This window comes from Juglans microcarpa x Juglans regia, chromosome 6D (genome assembly GCF_004785595.1).
Source record: "Juglans microcarpa x Juglans regia isolate MS1-56 chromosome 6D, Jm3101_v1.0, whole genome shotgun sequence".
NCBI classification, from domain to species: domain Eukaryota; kingdom Viridiplantae; phylum Streptophyta; class Magnoliopsida; order Fagales; family Juglandaceae; genus Juglans; species Juglans microcarpa x Juglans regia.
In genome coordinates this window covers 3,405,858-3,428,334 of record NC_054604.1, presented here as the reverse complement: position 1 = coordinate 3,428,334, position 22,477 = coordinate 3,405,858, and the positions used below count along the sequence as shown (strand labels likewise).

Genomic DNA, 22,477 nt, shown 5'->3' with positions numbered 1-22,477 from the left:
CGACCCGTTAAAGATTTCGTGTCAAAATCTCAAATTTTAAAATGACTCATTAAGATAACGGGTTAGCACCACCCGTTTTGACCCGTTCCTAAATACGAATTAGATTGACACGACCCGACCCTACCCATTTCAACCCGTTTACTTTAATGGGTTGAACAGACCCGTTTCAACTCGTTTGACCTGATTGATTTTATATAAATATTAAAATATAAAAAATATTTACAAAAAATAAAAACTAATTATAAGTCCAAAATTACAATCCAAACAATAAAAATACCGACATTAAAATCCCAATAGTACCAAATATGATAAACACACATTTTAATAATATTAAAGTTATAATCCCAAATATGATAAATACACGTAAAATATTGATGTTACAATTTTAGGTCGAAGGGTATAAGTGTAAATTCAACTTTCTTAACGGGTTATAATGGGTTGACCCGTTAGTAACCCGTTAAGCAATCATGTCTTAATGAGTCAACCTGTTTTGACCCGAACCCGTAAGGCCAAACCCAAACCCAAACCCAAACCCGTTTCTATCGTGTCTTGTTCGTGTTGAGTTAACGGATCGTGTCACATATTGCCACCCCTACCTGTACGTGATGCGGAGGACATTTGGGTCTCTGATGATGCAAGAGACACTCTTTCAACTCTACCTACTTATTTTATATCATTGTTTTCCATCCCAATAGGTCTGGCCAAGCATCTTAAGAAGCTTCAAAGTGATCTAGCAAACCAAAAAAGAGGCTTCAAAGTTCAAAGTGACTTTTATGGGAAGGCAGATGGGGTACAAAAATATCATTAGTTAGTTGGCCAAGAATTGGAATTCAATTAGGCGTCATGGGAAAATAGGTGTGCTATGTAACAGAAAATGAGGCCTTGTAGCGATTGGTGGTGGATTTCCCCGTTTGGATGTTGGGATGAGATGAGATTTTAAATACAAACATTTTTCAATTTCAAATATTTAACTTTTTCATCTAATATTATCTAATCATTACAACTTTTCCAACTTCTAAACAAAACACAAAAAAAAAAAAAAAAAAAATTCAACTTTTTCAAATTTTTTAAAAAAAATTATATTAAAAAATTATATTATAACAATATTTTAACTTTATAATATTTTTATTCAATATTTTTTCTCTTATTTTTCAAAACCCATAAAATATCTTAACTCAAACTATTTCACTACTATTCACAGTTTTTTTATCCCATCTGAACATCCAAACGAGGCGTTTGGCATGTAAAGTATAAAACCATGTTAGTTGAAAAGTGAAATTTCTCCAAATCTAAGGGCATATGATAATTTGCATCTATAGCTCTTCAAACATCTTCATGCATGCGAATTGTCATGTTATTCCTATTATGCTGCCAATTGCAAATACTTATAAACTAAAGGAAGCATGAGTCTGCTGGTTTTTGTAGCCAACTGATACAGTAAGGTCACAGTTAAACCTGATGGAGAATAAGGTTCTAGGTGAGAGATGGTGGACTTCATTTCAAAAGTCTTCCATTGCTTTCTGATAATATATCAATTTTCTGATTTGATTTATTTAAAAAGTGTTGGTTGCTTAGAGCTTCCAAGATGCTTGTTGATTGGTGGGTCATGGATACAAAGAAGTTGGAATCTGGCCGCAAAGTAGGCTTATTATTGTTATTTTCATATCATGAAATTGTAATGGCCATTATTCGCCTACCTTTATGAAGCATAATTTCTCTTTTTCACTGTTATTTGCCCCCTTGCCTACATGCGAAAAAATGCCTCGCCTATATGTGGGATGGCATCTTCTTCCAAGCATCTAAGACCAACATGAAAGCAACATGTGTCTGCATGTTGTATTTTAGTTTCTGGACACTGCATTTGTTGCATTTGTATGTACAAAACTCCCCGCTTAACTTTTCCTTTGGTAGCATATATGTGAATGGATTGAAACATGTCAGCAAATCATCTGACCTTTCTGTACTGATTGATCTTCTGTGGTAAACTAAATCATCCGCTATGTATTATCAAGATTTCCCTTTCTAAATCAGAAGCAAATCATACAGTATCAGTTTGTTCTACTCTAGTCATGGATCTTTCAGATTTTGGGCACTGATTGTTACTGGTTTTTGGCAATGCTCCTTGAGACACCATTCTGAATATAAGCCATGGATCTTGGCATGAAAAACTTGATGGAAGTGGAATCAACCATTTTGTATGTTTGTTCTGTTCTACCATTGGCATGACCTTACATGAGACTGGATATACAATCGGTTGGCAGGCTTGGGATTTGGTTATAAGGCTTGATTGACACATATTCTGAACCTCATTGCTTGTTTAGACAGACATTATGTGAAGAACACTCTTCCTTATTATGGATTCGGAAAGTGAGAGGGAGAGAGAAGAAGAAACAGAGAACAGTGAGTTGGAAGTAATTCCAAACCCACATGTCCAATTCGAGATGTATTGTACTCTTAAATGCAACTTGTCAAAGGCAGTCGATTTCTAGGGAACGAGAGTTTTGTGCACTTTACATGACAAACATGAATGTAGAGCACAAGGCAAATCTGGTTCCAGCACGTCAGCCATGGATTCCCCCTTGAGCTCTTCACTTGCTTTTAGTCCAAAATCTCACTTTATTCGTCCTCATGTTATTTTTTTCTATTTATTAGAAAAAAGGGCTCAAAGTCATTCCCAAATCCCAACAGACAACGAAGGTTCCCAAGGACTTACATTATCTTGTCTTTCTTCTGTATTATCATCCTTATAAACCTTCAGGCCTCGTTTATTTTCACATCTTTAGATTCCATTCCAGTTGTCTCGCTTGGAAGCAGCCAAACAAGAAAATGACACAAGCTGCTATATAGGGAAGATGCATACCTGCTGCACCTTCACCGGCAAGACTTATATTTTTTTTAACCCTTGATACAATGTAACAACCCGATTTAATAATTTTAAGATCGAGATATTAATAATTTTTATTAGGTCTAAATTATATTTAATAGGTCATATTAGATAAACTCATGAGTGATAAATTATTGAGATTGATAATGAGTTTTAATTAAACTCAATAACTAGGTTAAATTACATTTATTATTTATTGAATGAGTTAAATTCATTTTAGAATTTAAAGATCGACCATTAGAAATTTATTTCAATTTAAAATCATTACTGATTGAAGTCTCTTATGCAGTCTCAGTTACTGTCAATCCTATATTGAATGAACTATTAGATCATGTTTTTAAATTCAAACTCTCTTCTTGAATGATCTTGATCGAGTCTAACTCAAACTCAAACTTATCGGCATCCTATTTCAACAAGGATACAACTCTACAAGTCATTTTCACATTAAAACTCTTTAATTGAGTTCAACTCAAATTGGTCGTCACCCTCTTCCAAATCTATCTATAAATATCTCCCTTCCGCTTGTTATTTAAAAAAAAAAAAATCATAACCTCCCAGTCTAGCATCGTGATCAATTTTGTGTCAGAAATTTTAGAAAACAATACTACAAGATAAGTAGTTTGATCATAAATTAGGATTAGCATACGTTATCTAGTTATATATATTATTATTAAAAGTAGTTCTTTTGAAGCCAGTGTTTACGTACCACTCATGTCATGATATTTGCAAGCACGTTATCCATCATATTTCATTCGCATATTATATTTATGTATGTATTATGCATCTTGCATTGCATAAGATACGTAAGTTTTCATAAGATCTAGTGTAAGATAAGCTCATAACAGCTAATCAAATGGTTATTCAGATGTATGGTACCAATGAAGTTTCAGGGTAGGCATGCAAGCTACATACTTAAGCGTGATCTACTGTAGTACGCCAGAGTACTGCACAGTCGGATTCCTTTGCTGCAGCAGAGAAAATTAGTGCACAACCTTTGCCCACATTATTAAGTGTGTTAGCCAACCAAATAAGTTAGATCAGTAAGTTAATTCAGATAAATCAGTCGTGCATAGTACAAACATTAGTATGATCGATCGTGATTTTAAGTTCTCGGCATTAAATATTTTATGAAAAATTTTATGTTAAGTATGTTTATATTATGATGAGTTTCTTATTGGGTCATCAACTCATTTTAGGCTTAGTTTGGATCTTCAACTCCTCTCAACTCATCTTAACTTATCATTACAACTTTTTCAAATTCCAACACAAAATATAATAAACAATTCAAATTTTTTAAATCTCAAAATAATAATAATATTAAAAAATAATATTCTAACAATATTTTATTATCTCAACTCAACTCACTTCAACATCCAAACGTAATTTGTTTTTATGTTTTTAAATTACCCCAGATCAGAATAATTATGACGATAAAGCTGCATGATGAGATTTAGTTCAATAAGGCGTGATAGTGGCCTAAATCATGTATAGAGATTTTAAGTTATGATTTTTATGACACGAGTTTTGAAAAATTCTAATAAATACTTCCGTATACTCTCTTTTATGATCTCAATATTTTAATAAAAAATTATTTTATTTATAGAATCTTTGTATCTGGCGCTTTATTTAGAATAAAAAAATATTTTTAAGTCAATGTATAGTAGCAGCACTTCAACTCCTGATAATTTTTAAAAAGTAACTTTATTATTAACCATATAGATGCGGATGTTACATATATATATATATATATATATATATATACTATAAGATTTGCCTCCAAGCATCTGATCAATAAAGACTCTAAATTAATAAATATATATATATATATTTCTCTGTCAGGAAATATCATGTGTAGTGATTTAATTTTTAAAATATATTATTTAAAAAAATATGATAAGACAAGACAATTACGCTTAAAATAATAATTATGACAAGAGAGAACTTTATGCGGAAGTCTGTACTCCCTCCCTCTTCTTTTTCCTACATCTTCTTCATTTTCCCTTCATCTTGTAATACTAAAAATAAATACTCATTTGTAATATAAAAAAATATCGTCCGGGAATTTATAACATCCAAACTTTGTGGAGATAGGTTATAATATCAAACCACATAAATTTCTATCTTACTTATTTTCTCATATAGATGATAATACGTTTCCTTTGTCATCATGCCATTCATCCACCTCAACACCATAAATTTTGTTAAAGAAATATGCATTTTTTCTTTTTAAAGGGCATGCACGTTGAAATGGAAAATTTTATCCAAATAGTCTGATTATATATATATATATATATATATATATATATATAATAATATATATAATATATAGGGTGAGGTTCGAACTTGATTTTCTCATTTTAAAACTCTTGAGACTTGAAGAGTTGATACTTAAGGTTGGTTTGAATTCAAATATGATATGATATGATTTTAGATGAAACATGAAAGTTGATAAAAATATTGTTATAATATTATTTTTTGATATTATTATTATTTAAAAATTTGAAAAAATTAAATTAAAATTTAAAAAAGTTGAATTGTTTATTATATTTTATATAAAAATTTAAAAAAATTATAAATATAAAATAAGATACAATGAGAAGATACGAATACAAACGGACTTAATAACTTCTTTTTATTAGCATATGATAATTATTGACTACTCCATCTGGTAACTGCCACTCGCAACTGTTCTAACCGAAGAGTTTTTTTTTTTTTTTTTTTTTTTTTTTTTTTTTTCAAATAAAAAATAAAACAAAGAGGTCAGTTGACGTCGTGAAGTAGCGGCGTTATAAAAACCGTCCCATTTTAATTCCTCCTAGTACTTTCACCTCACTCCCTCAGCTTCCTCTCACTTGAGACGGAACTTCGTTCTCTCCGTACACTCCCTTTCTTTGATCTTTCTTAGCTGAGTTTCTGCTTTTGATGGTTCGAGCCGATTTGAGCAGGTTTATGAGAGATCGGATCTCGATTTCGCTCTCGGATTCAAGCATTTCCATCCTCAAATGACGATAGCTGAATCCTGTGCGTCACTTTAGGGCTTTCGCTTCTGTTCCCACTTCATGGCCATGAGAGGCGTCGATTTCAAGTGGTTAGTTTCAGCCTCGCTCCCAACATAAACATTCATACGTATTATATATATATATATATATATGTTGACTGTTTGTATGTATACGTGTGTGCACCTATCCGGATCGATTTGATTTTTAACTTATTTTGATGTGAAATTGGGGTTTTGCAGGTATGACGGGTTCTTCTTGTCCATGCTCGCGACTAGTGTGTATCCTTTAATGTTCGTGATTAAGATTTAAGTTCGGTTTTGATCGCGTCTGAGTCAGAGCAATTGGTTTTCTATCTTTTAAATACTGAGAAATAGATAGTCTCGTAGATATTTATGTATTTATGTTCTTTATTTCAGTATAACGTTTTCTGCAAACCGAAAAAACGTGAAATGTGAAGGGCTTGTTTGGAAATAGATCTCATTCCGAAATTCTCATGTTATCTCATTCCATCTCCTTCCCAAACATAATTCAAATATAAAATTTTCAAACTAATTATTACAAATTTTCCAAACTTTCAAACAAAAAATAAAAAATAATTCAACTTTTTCAAATCACCAAACAAAAATAATATTATACAACTATATTCTAACAATATTTTAATTTTATAATATTTTTTATTTAACTTTTTCTCTCCCCTTTCCCAAAACTTGAAAAATACTTAACTCATACTTTCGCACCACTATTTATAAACTATCTTGTTACTATTCACAAAACTTTCATCTCATTTCACTTTCCGAACGAGCCCTAAAATATGCCATTTTTTCAATAAGTTCTCTTTAACATTGTTGCTTATAGAGTAATTGTTGCGATTAATTGGAAGCGGTACCATTCTTGTACATTCCCGTTGCATATATGGATTGTGGTGGGTTTTCTGAATTTTAAGCAATTTGATTCTAATAACATGCTTTTTTTCCCTTTTATCTTCTGAGCTATGTGTTTTCTCATTGCTTCAGGTTGATTACACCACAGTGTTTGTTTTTCGCCTGTTGATGTTTGTAGATAATGGATTTGCTGCTGGAATGGGTTTGTAAGTCTTCTCTTTTACTCTTGAGGTTGCTGTTGATGTCGTTACAATCTTATGATAATCTATTAAATTTGTGACCTTCTAATTTTAATTTTATCATGATGGGTGGTTGACATGGATATGCAGTGATTGGTGTGTAAATTCATATGTACAATTGTTTATGTGTGCTATTGAGTGATAGTTGGGATATTATTATTCAGTAATAGGATGAAAGAAAGGTGATGATAGTTGCATGGGCGGAGGTTGAGCCTGCTATAAGGATAAGGGAAAGACTAAGGCTATGTTTGGGTGTCAAATCCATCTCAACTTATCTCAAACCAATCATTGATGGGACTCATTACTTTTTCAACTTCCCATAAACGTTAAACATATCTCAACCTACTTCATACATTCGAACATATCTCAATGGGACCCACAAAACACTACTATTCACATATCAACTCAGATCATCTAAGATTACCTCAACACCCAAATGCAGGCTAAAAAGTACATTGCTGGAGGTTGTGGTAGGAAAGGCATTTTGGCCTGTGCTACAACAAAAATGTTACCCTGGATGTTTTCAACTTGGAATGAAAGATTGGTGTTGTTGATGTGATATGGTTGAAAGGGGGCTTTGTTAGGTCAGTATCAGTCAAGTGTTTTCCCATGGCTGCATTGGGCCTACTGTTGTTATTCTGCATTTAAGAAAAATTTCGAGTTTAAATCTGCACTAAAAGGGATTGAATACTCCATAACATGGACTAATCGAATACATATGAATGCAAAATTGCATTGTCTACTCCAGATATTTGCATTCGCTTGAAATCTTTGCACTCACAGTTTTCCATTTGGAAGAATGCGAGGATTAATCTTTGCACTCATGGTTGCATTTTCCCGCCTTGTTGTTGTGTGTCGGTAATTATAAGGGGAGTGCTGCTATCTAGAGCATGCAGTTAGCCGATTTAGGTTTCGGTTATTAGTGGGTTCATAAATTGTAACCATTGACAGAAGTTTTATTAATATTATGTTTAATAATCTAGAAACCTATGGTACTCTATTTTTGGATAAACATATTTCCCTTCCTAAAAACTCAGATCTTATCACTCCATTGTTTTATGTTGTTCTCTAGTTTTCTTTTAGAGTGCCTCTATGGTGGTTCTTTGTATTTCTTTGTCAGTTTTCTGACAGTGCTTTGTACAGTTAGATCTTAAATAAGACATTTTTTCCCTTGTCAAATTTATGTGCTTTTAGGGACTTTGGGTGGCAACAGAGATATGCTCGTTTCTGTGGAAGAGTAGTGGTGCTTTCAATTCTGTCTCTGCTACTTTATCCATTCCTCTGGGCTTGGACTGTAATCGGTACCCTATGGTTCAGAAGTGCAAAAGATTGTGTAAGCTATTTTATAACCTCATGCTTCATGCCATTGAATTCCGCTGTTATCAAAGGAATCATCCTATTTTAATGGCTTGATCATGGAGCTAATACATTAAAATGCTTGCAGTTGCCTGAAGAAGGTCAGAAATGGGGTTTCCTTATTTGGTTGCTTTTTAGCTACTGTGGACTTTTTTGCATTGCTTGCATGTCATTGGGGAAGGTTAGTGTTGTTGTTTCAACTTGTGCATTTTTCAGACATAAATATTCTTTGGCTCTATATTATTTGTGAGACCTTTCTTCTCATGTTTTGTCTGGCCTATTGCATGGCCAGACAAAACATGATTTGGATAGTGAAAGTGTTTCATCTTATCTCATCATTACAACTTTCCCAAATTCTCACACAAAATATAATAAACAATTCAACTCTTTCAAATCTCAAAGCAATAATAATATTAAAAAATAATATTCTAACAATATTTTATTCAACTTTCATCTCAACTCATCTCATCTCAACTCACTATCTAAACAGCACCTTAGTCATATAGTCCTTGATTTTTCTTACTTTCAGCTAGTGCTGTTCTGATCCTTGTTTATTGAACATCACTATTGCAGTGGTTGACACGAAGACAGGCGCAGCACCTACTACATGCTCAACAGGGGATTCCTCTATCCGAATATGGGGTAAGCTCTTGAATTTCTTGGATCTTGAACTCTTAGAGTTTGTTGCAACATTTTCATGTTCAGTAATCTTTGTATGGTTTTTCCATCATTGATTATCAATCAACTGTTTACCTCCTGGAAGCATGGAATCCTGATTTCCTTTTACTATTAAAAGTAGTATTAGAATAGAATGTTTTTACTGAAGTAATGGAATGACTTGGAAATAATGATTAGTTTGATGTGAAAGGAAAAGAGAAAAAAGATAAAATTTAAACCTTTTATCCGGTAGTAATTTATTTGGGCATGAAGTTTAACCATTATCATGTGCCGAAGCCTGGTATTTCCTTAGAAACATCTATTAAACTCCTTCAAGGAAGTCCAATGCAGTGCAGCCCATTTGGGATGCCTGGTTAATATTGATATGAACACATACGGTTGATAAGTTCAGTTCAATCTATTAAACCAATATACCATGCTGCAGTTGATATAGAGTCTAGTTCGTAGTTCATTTATTTGTATGTTGCCTATGTTTGTTGGACCCCTTAAATAAGACTAAGCAAATATAAAGAGGATATCCATCCTTGTCCTAGGTTCTGGTGGACATGATCCGTGTACCAGATTGGGCATTCGAAGCTGCTGGTCAGGAAACAAGAGGCATGGGCCAAGATGCTGCTGCATACCATCCTGGACTTTACTTGACTCCAGCACAGGTAAGCATTCAGTTGCCTCTAACTTTTATCCTTTTAACCAATACCCTTCTATTCCACATTCCCTGGCTAGTATGAGGTTAAAACTTTTCAGGATCCTGACAGCTATTTAGATGAGTTCGAGGCTTAAACTGACATTCAAATTAGGGCTGTTCAGAAAATTAAGGAAGCATTTAGGCAGTGTTTGTGACACACAAAATGAGGAAAATATATTTTTGGTAAAAAAAATTAGATTTTCTTTTTTCCATTGCTTGGTGGAGATTCTACAAAATATCTTGAAAATCTTTTTGACTGCTGTTTTTTTGCAAAGTATTTGCAAAACCAAAACCATCCAAAACCTTGGTGTCACCAATTTTTTGGTTTTACAATCTTCACCAAAAGTCAAAATTGGCTCCAGTCCTAACTGTAACTATTAAGGTCTCGTTTGGTTACACATATGAGATGAGATGAAAGTCGAATAAAATATTGTTAGAATATAATTTGTTAATATTATTTTTGTTTTGGGATTTGAAAAAGTTGAATTGTTTATTGTATTTTGTGTGAGAGTTTGGAAAATTGTAACGATTAAATGAGATGAGATGAGATGGTTTATGTAACCAAACGAGGCCTAAGGCCCTGTTTGGATACAAGAAGTGTTTCATCTTATCTCATCTCATCATTACAACTTTCCAAAATTTTCACATAAAATATAGTAAACAATTTAAAATTTTCATAATCTAAAATAATAATAATATTCAAAAATAATATTCTAACAATATTTTATTCAACTTTTAATCTTTATCTCATCTTAACTCACTATGCAAACGGCACCTAAGGGAAGGTTTGAATAGTGAGTTGAGATGAAAGTTAAATAAAATATTGTTAGAATATTATTTTTTAATATTTTTGGGATTTGAAAAAGTTGAATTATTTATTGTATTTTGTGTAGGGATTTGGAAAAGTTGTAATGATTGGATGAGATAAGATGAGTTAAAAGACTCTTTGTATCCAAACCTTCCCTATGTCTCAAACCCCATCTCGAGGGAGACGGAAGTGTTTTCAATGGGTGAGGTGGAACTTGATGGAGCGCATAGAGTTAGAGAAGTCTGAGAGAAAAATGGAGGACGAGGATAAGTTGCATGATTCCAAAGCAGGGTTGTTGCAATAAGTAAGAGGGATGGCGGGCAGTAGAGAGTTGTGTAGGTAGAGTGGTGGTGGCTGGTAGGGTGTAGTTTAGGTGGAGTGCTGGGTGGTGGGCGAATGGAGGTGGTTGTTGGGTTGCTGTGCATAGGTGGACAAGCCTAGTTATGGGATTCAAACTCCAGGAGGGAGGTCTGGAAAATGGCCTTGCGTTTCTTGAGACGGATAAGCCCTTTTCCATCCCAAAGCTTAAATGTCCTGTTCAACAACGTAAAATTTTCCTTTGACCTTGAATCTCCGCCCTTATCAAACACATAAAAGAAAATGCCCTCCCCCCAAAAAACGTTTACTGCCACAACAAACACAGCCTCATGGGCGTTGCTGATGCTGTATGTGTTTTGCTTATACATATTCATAATAATGCAGTATGTGCATGTGGTCATGGGTATTTTATGCACAAACTATGCCTGGGGATTTGGTGGACTTGTATTTGATTTATTCAAGAATGCATTAGTTACTACTCTATTGGTTTCTTTTTAGTCTGTTCTGTTTATAATGCTCTCATAATATTTCTAGTTCTCTTTCGATGTGAAAGCCATGTTGCATCTACCAACTTTATTACTAATATATCCAGTTCTGAATCCTGAAGTTTGGGTTCTTTTTTTTAATGGGGCGGGGGGGTGTCACAGAGAGAAGCAGTGGAAGCACTTATTCAGGAACTTCCAAAGTTCAGGCTAAAGGCTGTTCCAACAGATTGCAGTGAATGTCCCATTTGCTTAGAAGAGTTCCATGTAGGGAATGAGGTAATTTTGTGTTCCTGTCTGCTTTTATTCATCCTTTCAAACAAATCAGTTGCACTACTGTATTTGTCGTGGTGAGGCAAAATAGTTCGTCTGTTTTCTCAAAATTTATTGCACAATCCATTCATGATGTATCATGGACACCCTTCCTGTCACAGTTGTCGAAACTGTATGTGATTCTCAAACTCAATGGTGGAGATGATAAACTGTGAAAGAAACCTTGTGAAAAGAGCATTACTCATAGGAAAACCTATATTTTCATATTAATGAATTCGTATTCAAACTATATGGACATTGTTGGTTGGAGTTCCTTTCTAGTCATTTGGCTCTAGGTGGCACCATATGAAGGCTACTTGAGATAGGTTTTTTAGTCATTTAGGTTTATTTTTGTGCAATCAGATTGTTTAATGCCTGATTCCTGAGCTATGTAAACTATCGTCTTTTTTTGGGCATGTTCTGGATCTTTACAATGAAGGTGTCCTAACATTCTTTAATACCTTCTTCTCCTATAAAAAAAAAAAAACATAATTCAATCAAAAAAAGCAAAACTTGTTTGACAAAGACAATTTTCACCCCCTAACTATCAGACGTTTTACACTTAAACTACCAACATTGACACATTGCACCCTCTAACTATGAAAAATTAACAAATAGCATCTTTGTCCAGTTATGATCATTTAGATGGATGAAACTAGGTGATGTGACACAATCTTAATGGTCAAATCCTAACCGATGATGCAAATTGCAACTTTTTGGTTGTTTGAGGGTGTTAAATGTCTGGTAGTACGAAGTGTACTTTTGCAAACAAGTGCAGTTGAACACAAGTTTCTACTAAAATTGTTGCAGGTTCGTGGCCTGCCATGTGCTCACAATTTCCATGTAGAATGTATTGACGAGTGGCTTCGACTGAATGTGAAATGTCCTCGGTGCCGTTGCTCAGTTTTCCCTAATCTTGACCTTAGTGCTTTATCCAATCTTCGTGCTGATACCGAACGGACATCTGCCAGTGTCGTGACAACTAATAGATATGTAAGAGAACCTTCCAGCCAGAGCTATCTGTTGAGATTGCAGGGTCTTCTCCGTCCAGTGCGGACAGGAAATGCAGGGGCAGCTTATGATGATGATACTTCTTTGGAAACTGTAGAGAATGGGGGATTGGCTGTAACGACTCTGGACCCATCAAGCCCCGAGCCAGCCCCCTCAGTCGAAGGAATGGTTGTTGGTCAGTCCACCCCACCACAGCACTAAGACCGTTCCTTTATTCTTCTATTTTTCCCAAATTTTTACTGAATTTCCTAACCCTGTGCTAAGACAAGCTAAATGATACTTGTCCATATGTGGCCATCACTTAGTAAGGTCTAGTAATGGTTTGTCATTGTAATGAAGAAACGTTTTTTGATTGATCCAAGTATATGGACTCAATGGACATAAAAACTGTATACAATACTTTTTTTTTTTTTTTTTTACTTTTTTTGTTTTGCGGATGGAGATTAGAATTGCAGTTGTGGTAAATATTAGTTTCCTTTTAATAAGAAGGTTACTCTATTTACTCTCTGACTACAACTGACAGGAAAATGCTATCCAACCATTACACATTTGATTGCACTATGCATTGCAAGTGATGTTTCAGCCTTTACACTTTGAATTGGTGGTGGCTCTCAGCATAGGGAAAATATATTTGTAACCGTGAATTATGTAATCGTCACGTAATCGTTTTAAAAAAAAGTGAATAAAGCATATGATCTATATGAAAATAATTAATGTTTTAATATTAGATTATATTTTTTCATAATAATTATGTGACGTTTACACACTAGTTATATATAAAATTATTTCTCAGCAAAAGCATCAAATCAAAACTCTATAAGACTGTAGAAGGCGGCCGACATTACTCCCTGCTGCTTTTATGGATATCTAACCCTATATTTCAGTTCACGCACAAAGAGTGCAGAAGTTCGAACTATTGCATGGTTTATGACATCTTATTTCGATTCTACGAATCGATTCCAAGAATTGGAATAAAGCATCCTGTGCCAGAATAACGTGTGTGTATCCTTAAAATCCCCAGGCAATATTTTTTATGGTCCAAATATCAAGTACTTGTTTTTAGCATATCCTAATGGAATTCTTCATGAGTGGTGATAGATGGACCGAAGGTATGTGGGACCAGCCGTCAAATCTAAAGCCAGGTTGCTAAGAAGCCTTGGGGGAGAGGATCTGATCAGAAAGATGATACATAAACTCGCGCTTGCCATCTCATCCAATCCAAAACACACAGTTTATTGTAATTAACTTTCAACCACTCGTTGAGTGAAGCAAAAGAGATCATCATGAGTTTCTTATCACTTTGCCTGCGCTTGGAAGTCAAGTTTCTCCACCTTTACATGCCCAAATAGCCACTAGTTATAAGGAGCAAAGTCAATATCATGCAAGTTTACAACTCTCTGAATGTCAATAATTCCAAACCCCACTTCCAAAGTTTAGTTAAAACGATTTATATGGGACAAAAACATTAATATGAGTCTAATGTAAGGTGAATCAGATAATTATTTAATGAGAAATAATTTATACAAACTCTAAATAAATAAGTTCTGTATAAACCTTTGTAAAAATGTTAACTCTATCTTGAAAAAGTATTAAAAAAATTTAACGGGATCATTTTTTTTTTTTTTTGTTTTATAAAGAGCCTACACAATACACAAAACTTATCTATTTAAGATTTGTAACTAACATTACTCCTATAATCATATTTGTTACATATAAGAGATTACAATTAAAAACTCAAATGCCTTATGCAATAAACTCACTGGAACCATTATATTATTTGTTAAGATATAAAATAAATAATAAAATCTACCTCTTTCTATCAATTTAAATTTTTGAGACAAATGGTGATTTCACATATATCAGAGCAGATATCTTAAATTCGAACCATGATTCTACACTTTATCTTATTTAATTAAATATTCTACGTGTTGAGTCACATATTGAGGAAGAATCTGACCCACACGTAAGAGTGAATGTTAAAATATAAAATAAATAATAAAATCTATCTCTGATTAACTTAATACTTAATAGTTAGTTTTGAAATGTGATGCTTAGTTTATTTGGTTCTTTAAAAAAAAAAAAAATTCCTTTATCCTTGGATTATTTCTTGGATAGTAATAACCCTCTTGCTACCTATTAATTACTTACATATATTTAAAATATTTTTTTTATTATTTTTTTTTAAGTATTTTTTAACATTTTTAATCATTAAAAAAATATATAATTTTATTAATAATTAATTTTTTAATTATTAAATGAAATAAAAAAATAAATATAAAAAAATAAATAGATAATAAAATGATAATAACCTTATGAATTTCCTTGTTTCTTATGTTTGTGGCTGTTTCAAAAGATATCAAAAGAGTTTTGAGATGAATATTTTAAATTTTTTATTGGGCAAAACTCAAAAAGGTGATTAACTTTGGCATGGTTCAATTAATGAATGCCTTGAAAATATAAAACAGAGGTGGTCACAAGAGTAAGAAGCTGTAGTAGAGGAACCCAGCCCAATTCTGAATGTCAATCCACCCGAACACATGTGAAGTAGACCCCACAGATCCAACGGATCTGAATATACTATTTGGGCTCTCAACTTTCCGTTCCTATCCGTAAAAGAAATCAAACAAAGCCCCTTCACTTCGAAACAGATTTGCAGAGAGAGATAGAGATATAGAGAGAGAGAGATGGTGGCGGTGGGTAATGCATGGGGGGTGGGACAAGCAATCCCAATTCCCCAATTGAGACCACCCTTCTTCTACTGTTGCTCGGATTTCCTATCCAAGAAATCCAAAGCCAATCTGAATTTTGTTCTGGGTTGGGGCTGTTGCTCTTTTCAGGCCAGGAATGGTGTTTCTTCCAACAAGAGCCGCAAAACCCCCGGCTCCCGTTGCCTTTGCTCGAATAACAGCAACAGAAATTCTTCCTTGGAATGGGATTGGAACCGCTGGAACCGCCATTTCTCTGAGATTGAACAGGCCGAGAGCTTTGCCTCTGTTCTCAAGGTACCGCCCTTTTTCTCCTCTTGTGTGACTCTGTTCCAGTGAGACTGTGAGAGACTCATGGATTACTTTTTTTTTTATTTTTTTCTCCATTTTTGTGAAGCGGGTTCCTGATATGGTGCGCCCATTCAGCCAATTTACGGATAATTCCCTGCTTAAGATTGAATAGCAAGCTCATGTAAGCATGACCTAATAAGATAGGGGATCGGAAAGTTTTTTTGTTTGGTTTTTATTAGCACGAGAAACTTGGTAACTAATAATTTGAAGACTTTAATGTTGTTCAAGTGTCTTGAAAATTGTGGCCGACATAATTTGTGGAACCTTACATGGTTGGCTCGTTTTGGCCGACCCTCCAATAAAAAAAAAAAGTGTCTTGAAAATTGTAATATTGCACAAAAGTTGCTACTTTCCTTCAGTTTTGCACAAAACAGGACAAAAGTTGCTTGTTTTTCTTCTTTCTTTCCTTTTTCTTCCTGTTTTCAGTGGTCAAAAGTGTAAGGATATGTAGCTGAGTTTTATGCGGTGTGACTTTTTCTGAGGCCCAAAGGGTGCAAACAATTTGTGGACATAGGAACCAATAACCTGGAAATTATTGGACACTAGTCCTGTCCAATCAGTTTTAGAAACATCTTGGCAGCAGGGTCCTCCCCCCTCCCCCAGTTCCAAAATTCTGTAACTAGGATTCGTGTTTATAGTTATATTTTTTCTCCATAGACTAACTTGAACCCAAATATAATTTAGTAGAATGTAGAATGTCTTTTTTTTCCTGGCTTTCTATAGCCTTCAGAACTGTTCTTTAGTTTTTTTTCATAGTTGTTTTTTTGTGGGAAAAAAAAAAGGAATTGAACTTCATTTATGGAATTTAAAGTGATTCTGACATATTGCTTTGCTTGGTTCCCATGGAATAGAATGAAAGAGAAAAAGAGGGGACTGGAGAAATTTCCATCCCTCCATTTTGGAAGCTCAAAACTAAGATGGAATAGATGGTTTTGTAATTATGTTTTTCTGTATCAAAAATTTTTTTGAGTCACCACCAACTAGTGGCTGGCATCTTGGAATATTTTGCCACATAATGACCTGAATACCTGTCTCTAATGATGCTGAGATTCATTTTGGAGAACTACAGAGCCTATGGTTCATGTCTACACTGTCAAAAAGGTTCTTAATCCTGATCTGATTTTCCAACTAAATTTTATATGTACTTCTTATATTAAAGATATAATTTAAGTGATAAATCGTATTTTGAAATTGAGCTCAACTCAGATGATGAACCTATATGCGGTATTTTTTTTTAATAATTTTGTTTGAGAACGAACAGTATTTAGAGCTGACACACCTAGAAACATGAGTACATTGCTTGCTGGAACTACTGGCCTAAGGTTGAAATCTTTGCCATAACAATTTTTTTTTTTCAAAAAAGAAGAAAGTGCTGAGTGTCAGACTGGCACATACAAGTTACTGTCTTTTTATGGTTCTGAAGGGATTTCCATGTTTGGCAGTTTCAACTTGAAGATGCAATTGAGAACGAAGACTTCCAAGAAGCTGCAAAGTTGAAAATGGCTATTGCAGAAGCTACATCAAAGGACTGTGTTGCTGAAATCATGTCTCAGTTAAAGGTCAGAGCAAAATGTGACTTGCTAGATGTGCGGACTGGCACACATTTTAATTTGACCATTGATCTGATCCGTTGTATGTTTACAGAATGCAATTGAAGAAGAGCGTTACCTGGATGCTTCGAGGTTGTGTAGGTATACAGGAAGTGGACTGGTAATTTTTATCACATCTAATACATATTAAATTCAATAGTCACCCTAGTCCAATTCTACTAATGCCAGTTCGCACTTTTGTTCAGCTACTGTTATTATCTTCCTTGGCCTCAGTAGGCATCTTCTTTCATCTCTTGTTCTTTTCTTTTTTTTTTAAATTTTTCTTTCAAGTGACAGGTTGAAAATGTAGTAGAATCTGAAACAGAGACTATTATTGGGAAGAAATTTTCTTATTTTGCGTGACATTAATTTTAATGTGGGCTATAGGCATGTTGTGTTAGTTGAATTCTTTTTTCTCTACATTTATTAATGTTGATGGCTGACAATGTAGCATTGATGGGACTTTAAACCATTTTAGAACAAGGGGATGGCGTTTTTAGTGATCTAACTATGTTTGTGATAATTTTGGGAGTGCAAAATTATCATGAACTGTTGCTAGATGTGTGAAAGACCTAGTGAACTGTCATAAAATGTATGGCGAACAATTTTATCTTTTTTAGTTAATGTAGAATATGCATTAGTATCCATCTGAGATTTCTGTACTAATGGAGTTGTGTGATTCTCCTACTTTCTGCAATAATTATTTCTTAAAAAAGAGGGGCTCTAACATGAGCAGTTTGCTGAGCACATCCTTTAAATAAAGATATTTTAATTTTTTATAAATAAATAATTTTGAATTAATTTAATAGCTGTCTAATATCAAGGTCCTTGTTCTGTTTAATTTATCTTATTAGAATACTAGCAGCAGCCTTACAATGAGACATGTTTCTGTGGATAAAGTGTTTATTTGTCAGTAAACCATCATCTCTATATATGTAGGTCGGTTGGTGGGTGGGCTACCCAAAAGAATCAGATGATCCCTTTGGCAGATTAGTGCGCATAACTCCTGGTGTGGGCAGGTTCGTAGGCAGGAGTTACAGTCCAAGGTAAGGTTTTTCCTTCTTTTCCTTCTTATTTTCCTTTATTTATTTATTTTTGTAAATGTCTTGTCTATTGATTGTTGCAGACAGTTGGTAACTTCAGCTCCGGGAACTCCATTATTTGAAATATTTGTGGTCAAAGACACTGATGAGACATATGTCATGCAGGTTATTTACTGATGCTTCTTTTAGATTATTGTTCGTTGATGTATGACCTGGGTTGATTGGATTTTTTTGTTATAGTTTAATTTGGCTCCAATGGTTTCAAGTTTTGACCTGGACCAGGTAGTTCAATTTGACATTGCATTGTTTAAATACTGTTAATTATGAATTATCATTTGTAGCCACAGTATTCCTCCAATATGAGTGTATTATAAAACCTGAGGTACAGTTCTATTAAAAAATAAATATATTAAATTAAATTAAAAGAAGACAAGTTTTTATGTGGAGGAACTATGCATAGCATCTGTGCAGACTGTTCTTCATCCCATGTACTGTCTGTTAGTCTCTTGATGTGGCTTAGGTAGGGGTCTTGTCCCTTAGGATTCGTCAGATTTCCAAGTTTCTATTACAGTTTATATGAAATGCTTATGGTACATTAGCTGTTGACAGGTAGTATGCTTGCAACGAGCCAAAGGAAATTCAGCAAATTCCAATTTGCCATCCAAGCTCACAAAAGACCATCACCCTTCGACTTCCAAAGTTGAGGATGAATCTGTAGTGGACATACAGGAAAATGAAGGAAAGGCAGAGAGATCTGAGGAGATGGGAACTAACATTGAGGGAGTGACTGAGGAGGGGATTAAAAGTGTGATAAATTTTCTTAAAGAAAAAATTCCAGGATTGAAAGTTAAAGTCATGAATGTCAATGTCACTGAAGAAGTTGTAAAGGATAGTGACTCTGTGAAGCAGTTGATGCAAGAAGACAGTGAGAAGATGGGATCTACTGAGAATTCTGAAGAAGGAGTTGGCAATTTGGACGAGATTCAGCCTGATGGGGTCACCATAGGAGGAGGTAGTGATGCCTCTGAAGATGAAAAGGATTTGGATATGAAGCTTTTTATAGGCGGGATTGTACATAATGAGGATACTCCTATCAAGGACGAGTATGTGCGTCTTCCTGCTGAAATTAGAGATATGGAGAGAGATTCTTTTGTGCTACATATTCCTGGGAGAAGCTTAGATCATGATGCAGGAGAAAGTAAAGCATCCAGAGTCAAAGTGGCAGCTCTAGCAGCTCAAGGTGTTTCTGAGCTTATGCCTCCTGATGTTGCCAAGGCTTTTTGGGGTGCAGACAAAGTTTCTTCAAAGGTGAGGTTAAGATTTAGAGTATTGCCACTAAGGTGTGGGCATTATCTGTAGTTGACTACTCTTTTGCTTTACTACTAATAAATATTGGAATGACTTCATTTGCATGTTTTTCTTTTTACTTGGCAAGCATTGTTGTTTTCTGCATTCAGAACTTCCCTTCATGTTTATAATTGAGGTTTTGAAATCCAAAGGAAAAACCGAAACTCCATCGATTTAATAGAAATCACATACTTTTCTTTCTAGGGGTTTAACGATTAAAATGTCAGTTTTCAGTATTTAGAGCTGAATATATTTTTTTTTTTTGTCAATGTTAAAATTTGGATATCATCACCCCCCCCCCCCCCCCCCCCCCCCCCCCCCCCCCCCCCCCCCCCCCCCCCCTTGTTTTTTTCTCTCCATTAATTTTGGTTGCAATGGCATGCTATTCTTGATAAATAAGCATGTTTATGCTTAACTTAATCTTAGGTTTCTAGAAATGTCCGTGAAATTGTCAAGCTTGCTGTTCGTCAAGCACAAAAGCGCAGCAGACTATCTGAGTATACAACTTTTAGTCGGATTACCACTTCCAGAGGAGATTTAGATCCTTTTTCAGGTGAGTTTTCCCATCCATCCATTTTCTTTCTTTATTAGCTAGCCCTTAAAATTCAATGCAAGGATGTCTGTTAGATGGTGTAACCTTTTGATTGATGGATAGGCCTGTATGTTGGTGCATTTGGCCCTTATGGCACTGAGGTGGTACAATTGCGGCGTAAATTTGGCCACTGGAATGCTGGGGATGATGAAGACAAGTCTTCAGATGTGGAGTTTTTTGAATATGTAGAGGCAGTGAAGCTGACTGGGGATCTAAACGTTCCTGCTGGCCAGGTTTGTGGCTTTTTTTTACTCCTTGATAGTGCTGGTTTACCTTGTATGCAAATGCACGTATAAGCACACTTTTGCAATACTAAGCCATGTAGTTTGGGGCATCCAGGTGACATTTCGTGCTAAAATTGGGAGAGGAAATCACTTGTCCAGCCGTGCAATGTATCCAGATGAATTAGGAGTGGTAATCGTAATTGCAATTATTCCATCATGTATTTAGTTTTCATTGTTTCTGACGCTAAGCACGTGAGATCCTCAACCATGTATTTCGTGCTTTGGGAACTAGTAGGTTTATGCAAACATATTTCATATTTCATCACCCATAAAATTGTTGCTCTGCTTGAAGAAACTTGTAGTGCATAGCATTGCTTACACTCTCGTTTAAGCTGCCTCAAATTTCAGTCTCCCTGGACTTCTCAAACATTGCGTATTTAACCAGGTTGCAAGTTACAAAGGTCAAGGGAGAATTGCAGAATTTGGGTTCCGAAATCCAAAATGGGTTGATGGAGAACTTCTCCAACTAAATGGAAGGGTAATGAGACTGTTAACTATTTGTACCAGCATGTCTTCTCAGTACATCCTGATTACTAATTGTGACTAGAATATTCAGCTGTAATTTTCTTTATTACAGGGCATCGGTCCGTATGTCAAAGGCGCAGATCTTGGTTTCCTCTATGTTGTCCCTGAGCAGAGTTTTCTTGTGCTCTTCAACAGATTAAAGCTACCAGACTGACCATTGGATCCAGCATTTGAGACTGAGATTGATTCCTATCTGTGCCATATTTGAGCAAAGAAGGTAGATTTACCTTCTTCTTTTTTGGGGGGTAATTTTTCCTGTTTAAGCCTTCTTTTTTCTACTTTTTCCCTTCTTTTTTAGCTTCTCTTTCGAGCTGTATGTCAATTTTGCTGACCGACCAAGTTATGGTAAAACACTCCCCTCGTGTTGTAGAGGAAGATTTCTTAAATGATGTCTGAGTTGTGTAAGCATTAGCATAATCCCTATTGTAAGCTATGAAAGGCTTTTGTATTTTCTGAAGGAGACCTACTAAAATCGTATGACATGCGCTTTTGTTCTTGAACTTGTGTATTAACTATTAAATTAGTCACAAGTTTAAAGATGACAGTTGTTTATTCCATATGAAAAGGTCGATTATATCATGGGAGTCCTTAAAAAGTAAAAGAGAAGGGTGTGGGGATTTTCTTTCTGTTAGTTAAAACACAAAGGCAAGTGATAAATTGGGAGAGAGGGATAGATGCTTTTCCTGTTCCTTTTAGGTATATCCTATTTAAATCTATAGGTAGGGAGGCATTGTTGAAAGTAATGTCTTTGTGGGCAAAGGGCAAGGTCCATTATTTTTGTAGGATGATGCTTCCTATGATTGTTCTTCTATTCACACCAGAGTGGTAGAATCTGTCTACTAGAAGAAAACTCTAACAAGGGAACAAAAAAAAAAAAGGAGAAGATTGTGAAGGAATTTGTGCTCTCTAGGGCTTTATGTCACAAAAGAATGCTCCACTCTTAAAGCAACCAATAGAACTTTAGTGACTTTCTTTTTGTATTGGCTATTTCATTTTGTGTCATAGCCCACACATATAAAAAGTCTCTCACTCAAAGCTTCCCCTAGCTAGTTGTGCTTGGATTTTATCTCTGCATTCTCCACTTTGATTCTTCTTCCTTTTCTCCCATTGTACATCTTGGTTTCAGAGAAAATAATTATAAATAAATAAATAAATAAAAATTCTCCAAATTGGATTAGTGGAAATTCCTTCCAAGCAATCTATTAAATTGAGGTGCCTTTTTTTGAATATGAGTTCAAAATTATAGCGTTAATAATCTAATACCATTTATCATATTCATTTTTTCTTATGCATATTCAAATGATAACAATCCAATTAAGAGGAAATATTTGTTTAAATTATCCCCTTTTCACAGAGAATAATAATTAGACAATGATTGGTTATTATTA

The 22,477-nt window shown here is 34.6% G+C and overlaps 2 protein-coding genes across 2 annotated transcripts; both read left to right on the top strand.

The window, feature by feature from the left end:
• Window positions 1–5,702: 5,702 nt before the first annotated feature.
• LOC121235149 (E3 ubiquitin-protein ligase SIS3) lies at window positions 5,703–13,068 on the top strand. The gene is made up of 10 exons (XM_041131420.1): window positions 5,703–5,972; window positions 6,123–6,161; window positions 6,739–6,805; window positions 6,897–6,970; window positions 8,198–8,336; window positions 8,448–8,540; window positions 8,933–9,001; window positions 9,571–9,690; window positions 11,496–11,609; window positions 12,453–13,068. Exons 1-10 carry the CDS (start codon window positions 5,944–5,946, stop codon window positions 12,852–12,854), a joined length of 1,146 nt encoding a protein of 381 aa, XP_040987354.1. The 5' UTR covers window positions 5,703–5,943; the 3' UTR covers window positions 12,855–13,068.
• A 2,199-nt stretch (window positions 13,069–15,267) lies between these two features.
• LOC121235147 (protein EXECUTER 2, chloroplastic) lies at window positions 15,268–21,589 on the top strand. Its single transcript, XM_041131419.1, has 12 exons — window positions 15,268–15,655; window positions 17,152–17,268; window positions 17,354–17,419; window positions 18,238–18,344; window positions 18,425–18,506; window positions 18,951–19,649; window positions 20,115–20,241; window positions 20,344–20,513; window positions 20,620–20,694; window positions 20,950–21,042; window positions 21,142–21,364; window positions 21,399–21,589. Exons 1-11 carry the CDS (start codon window positions 15,338–15,340, stop codon window positions 21,241–21,243), a joined length of 1,956 nt encoding a protein of 651 aa, XP_040987353.1. The 5' UTR covers window positions 15,268–15,337; the 3' UTR covers window positions 21,244–21,364; window positions 21,399–21,589.
• Window positions 21,590–22,477: the final 888 nt, after the last annotated feature.

What these genes read in the sequence shown, in the direction of transcription:
- LOC121235147 (XM_041131419.1), top strand. Translation starts at nt 15,338, where the DNA reads ATGGTGGCGGTGGGTAATGCATGGGGGGTGGGACAAGCAATCCCAATT. An exon ending in AAATCATGTCTCAGTTAAAG is followed by an intron (nt 17,269 to 17,353) that starts GTCAGAGCAAAA and finishes GTATGTTTACAG; the next exon opens with AATGCAATTGAAGAAGAGCG. An exon ending in GGCAGGAGTTACAGTCCAAG is followed by an intron (nt 18,345 to 18,424) that starts GTAAGGTTTTTC and finishes TGATTGTTGCAG; the next exon opens with ACAGTTGGTAACTTCAGCTC.
- LOC121235149 (XM_041131420.1), top strand. Translation starts at nt 5,944, where the DNA reads ATGGCCATGAGAGGCGTCGATTTCAAGTG. An exon ending in AGAGGCGTCGATTTCAAGTG is followed by an intron (nt 5,973 to 6,122) that starts GTTAGTTTCAGC and finishes GGGGTTTTGCAG; the next exon opens with GTATGACGGGTTCTTCTTGT. An exon ending in TCAGAAGTGCAAAAGATTGT is followed by an intron (nt 8,337 to 8,447) that starts GTAAGCTATTTT and finishes AAATGCTTGCAG; the next exon opens with TTGCCTGAAGAAGGTCAGAA.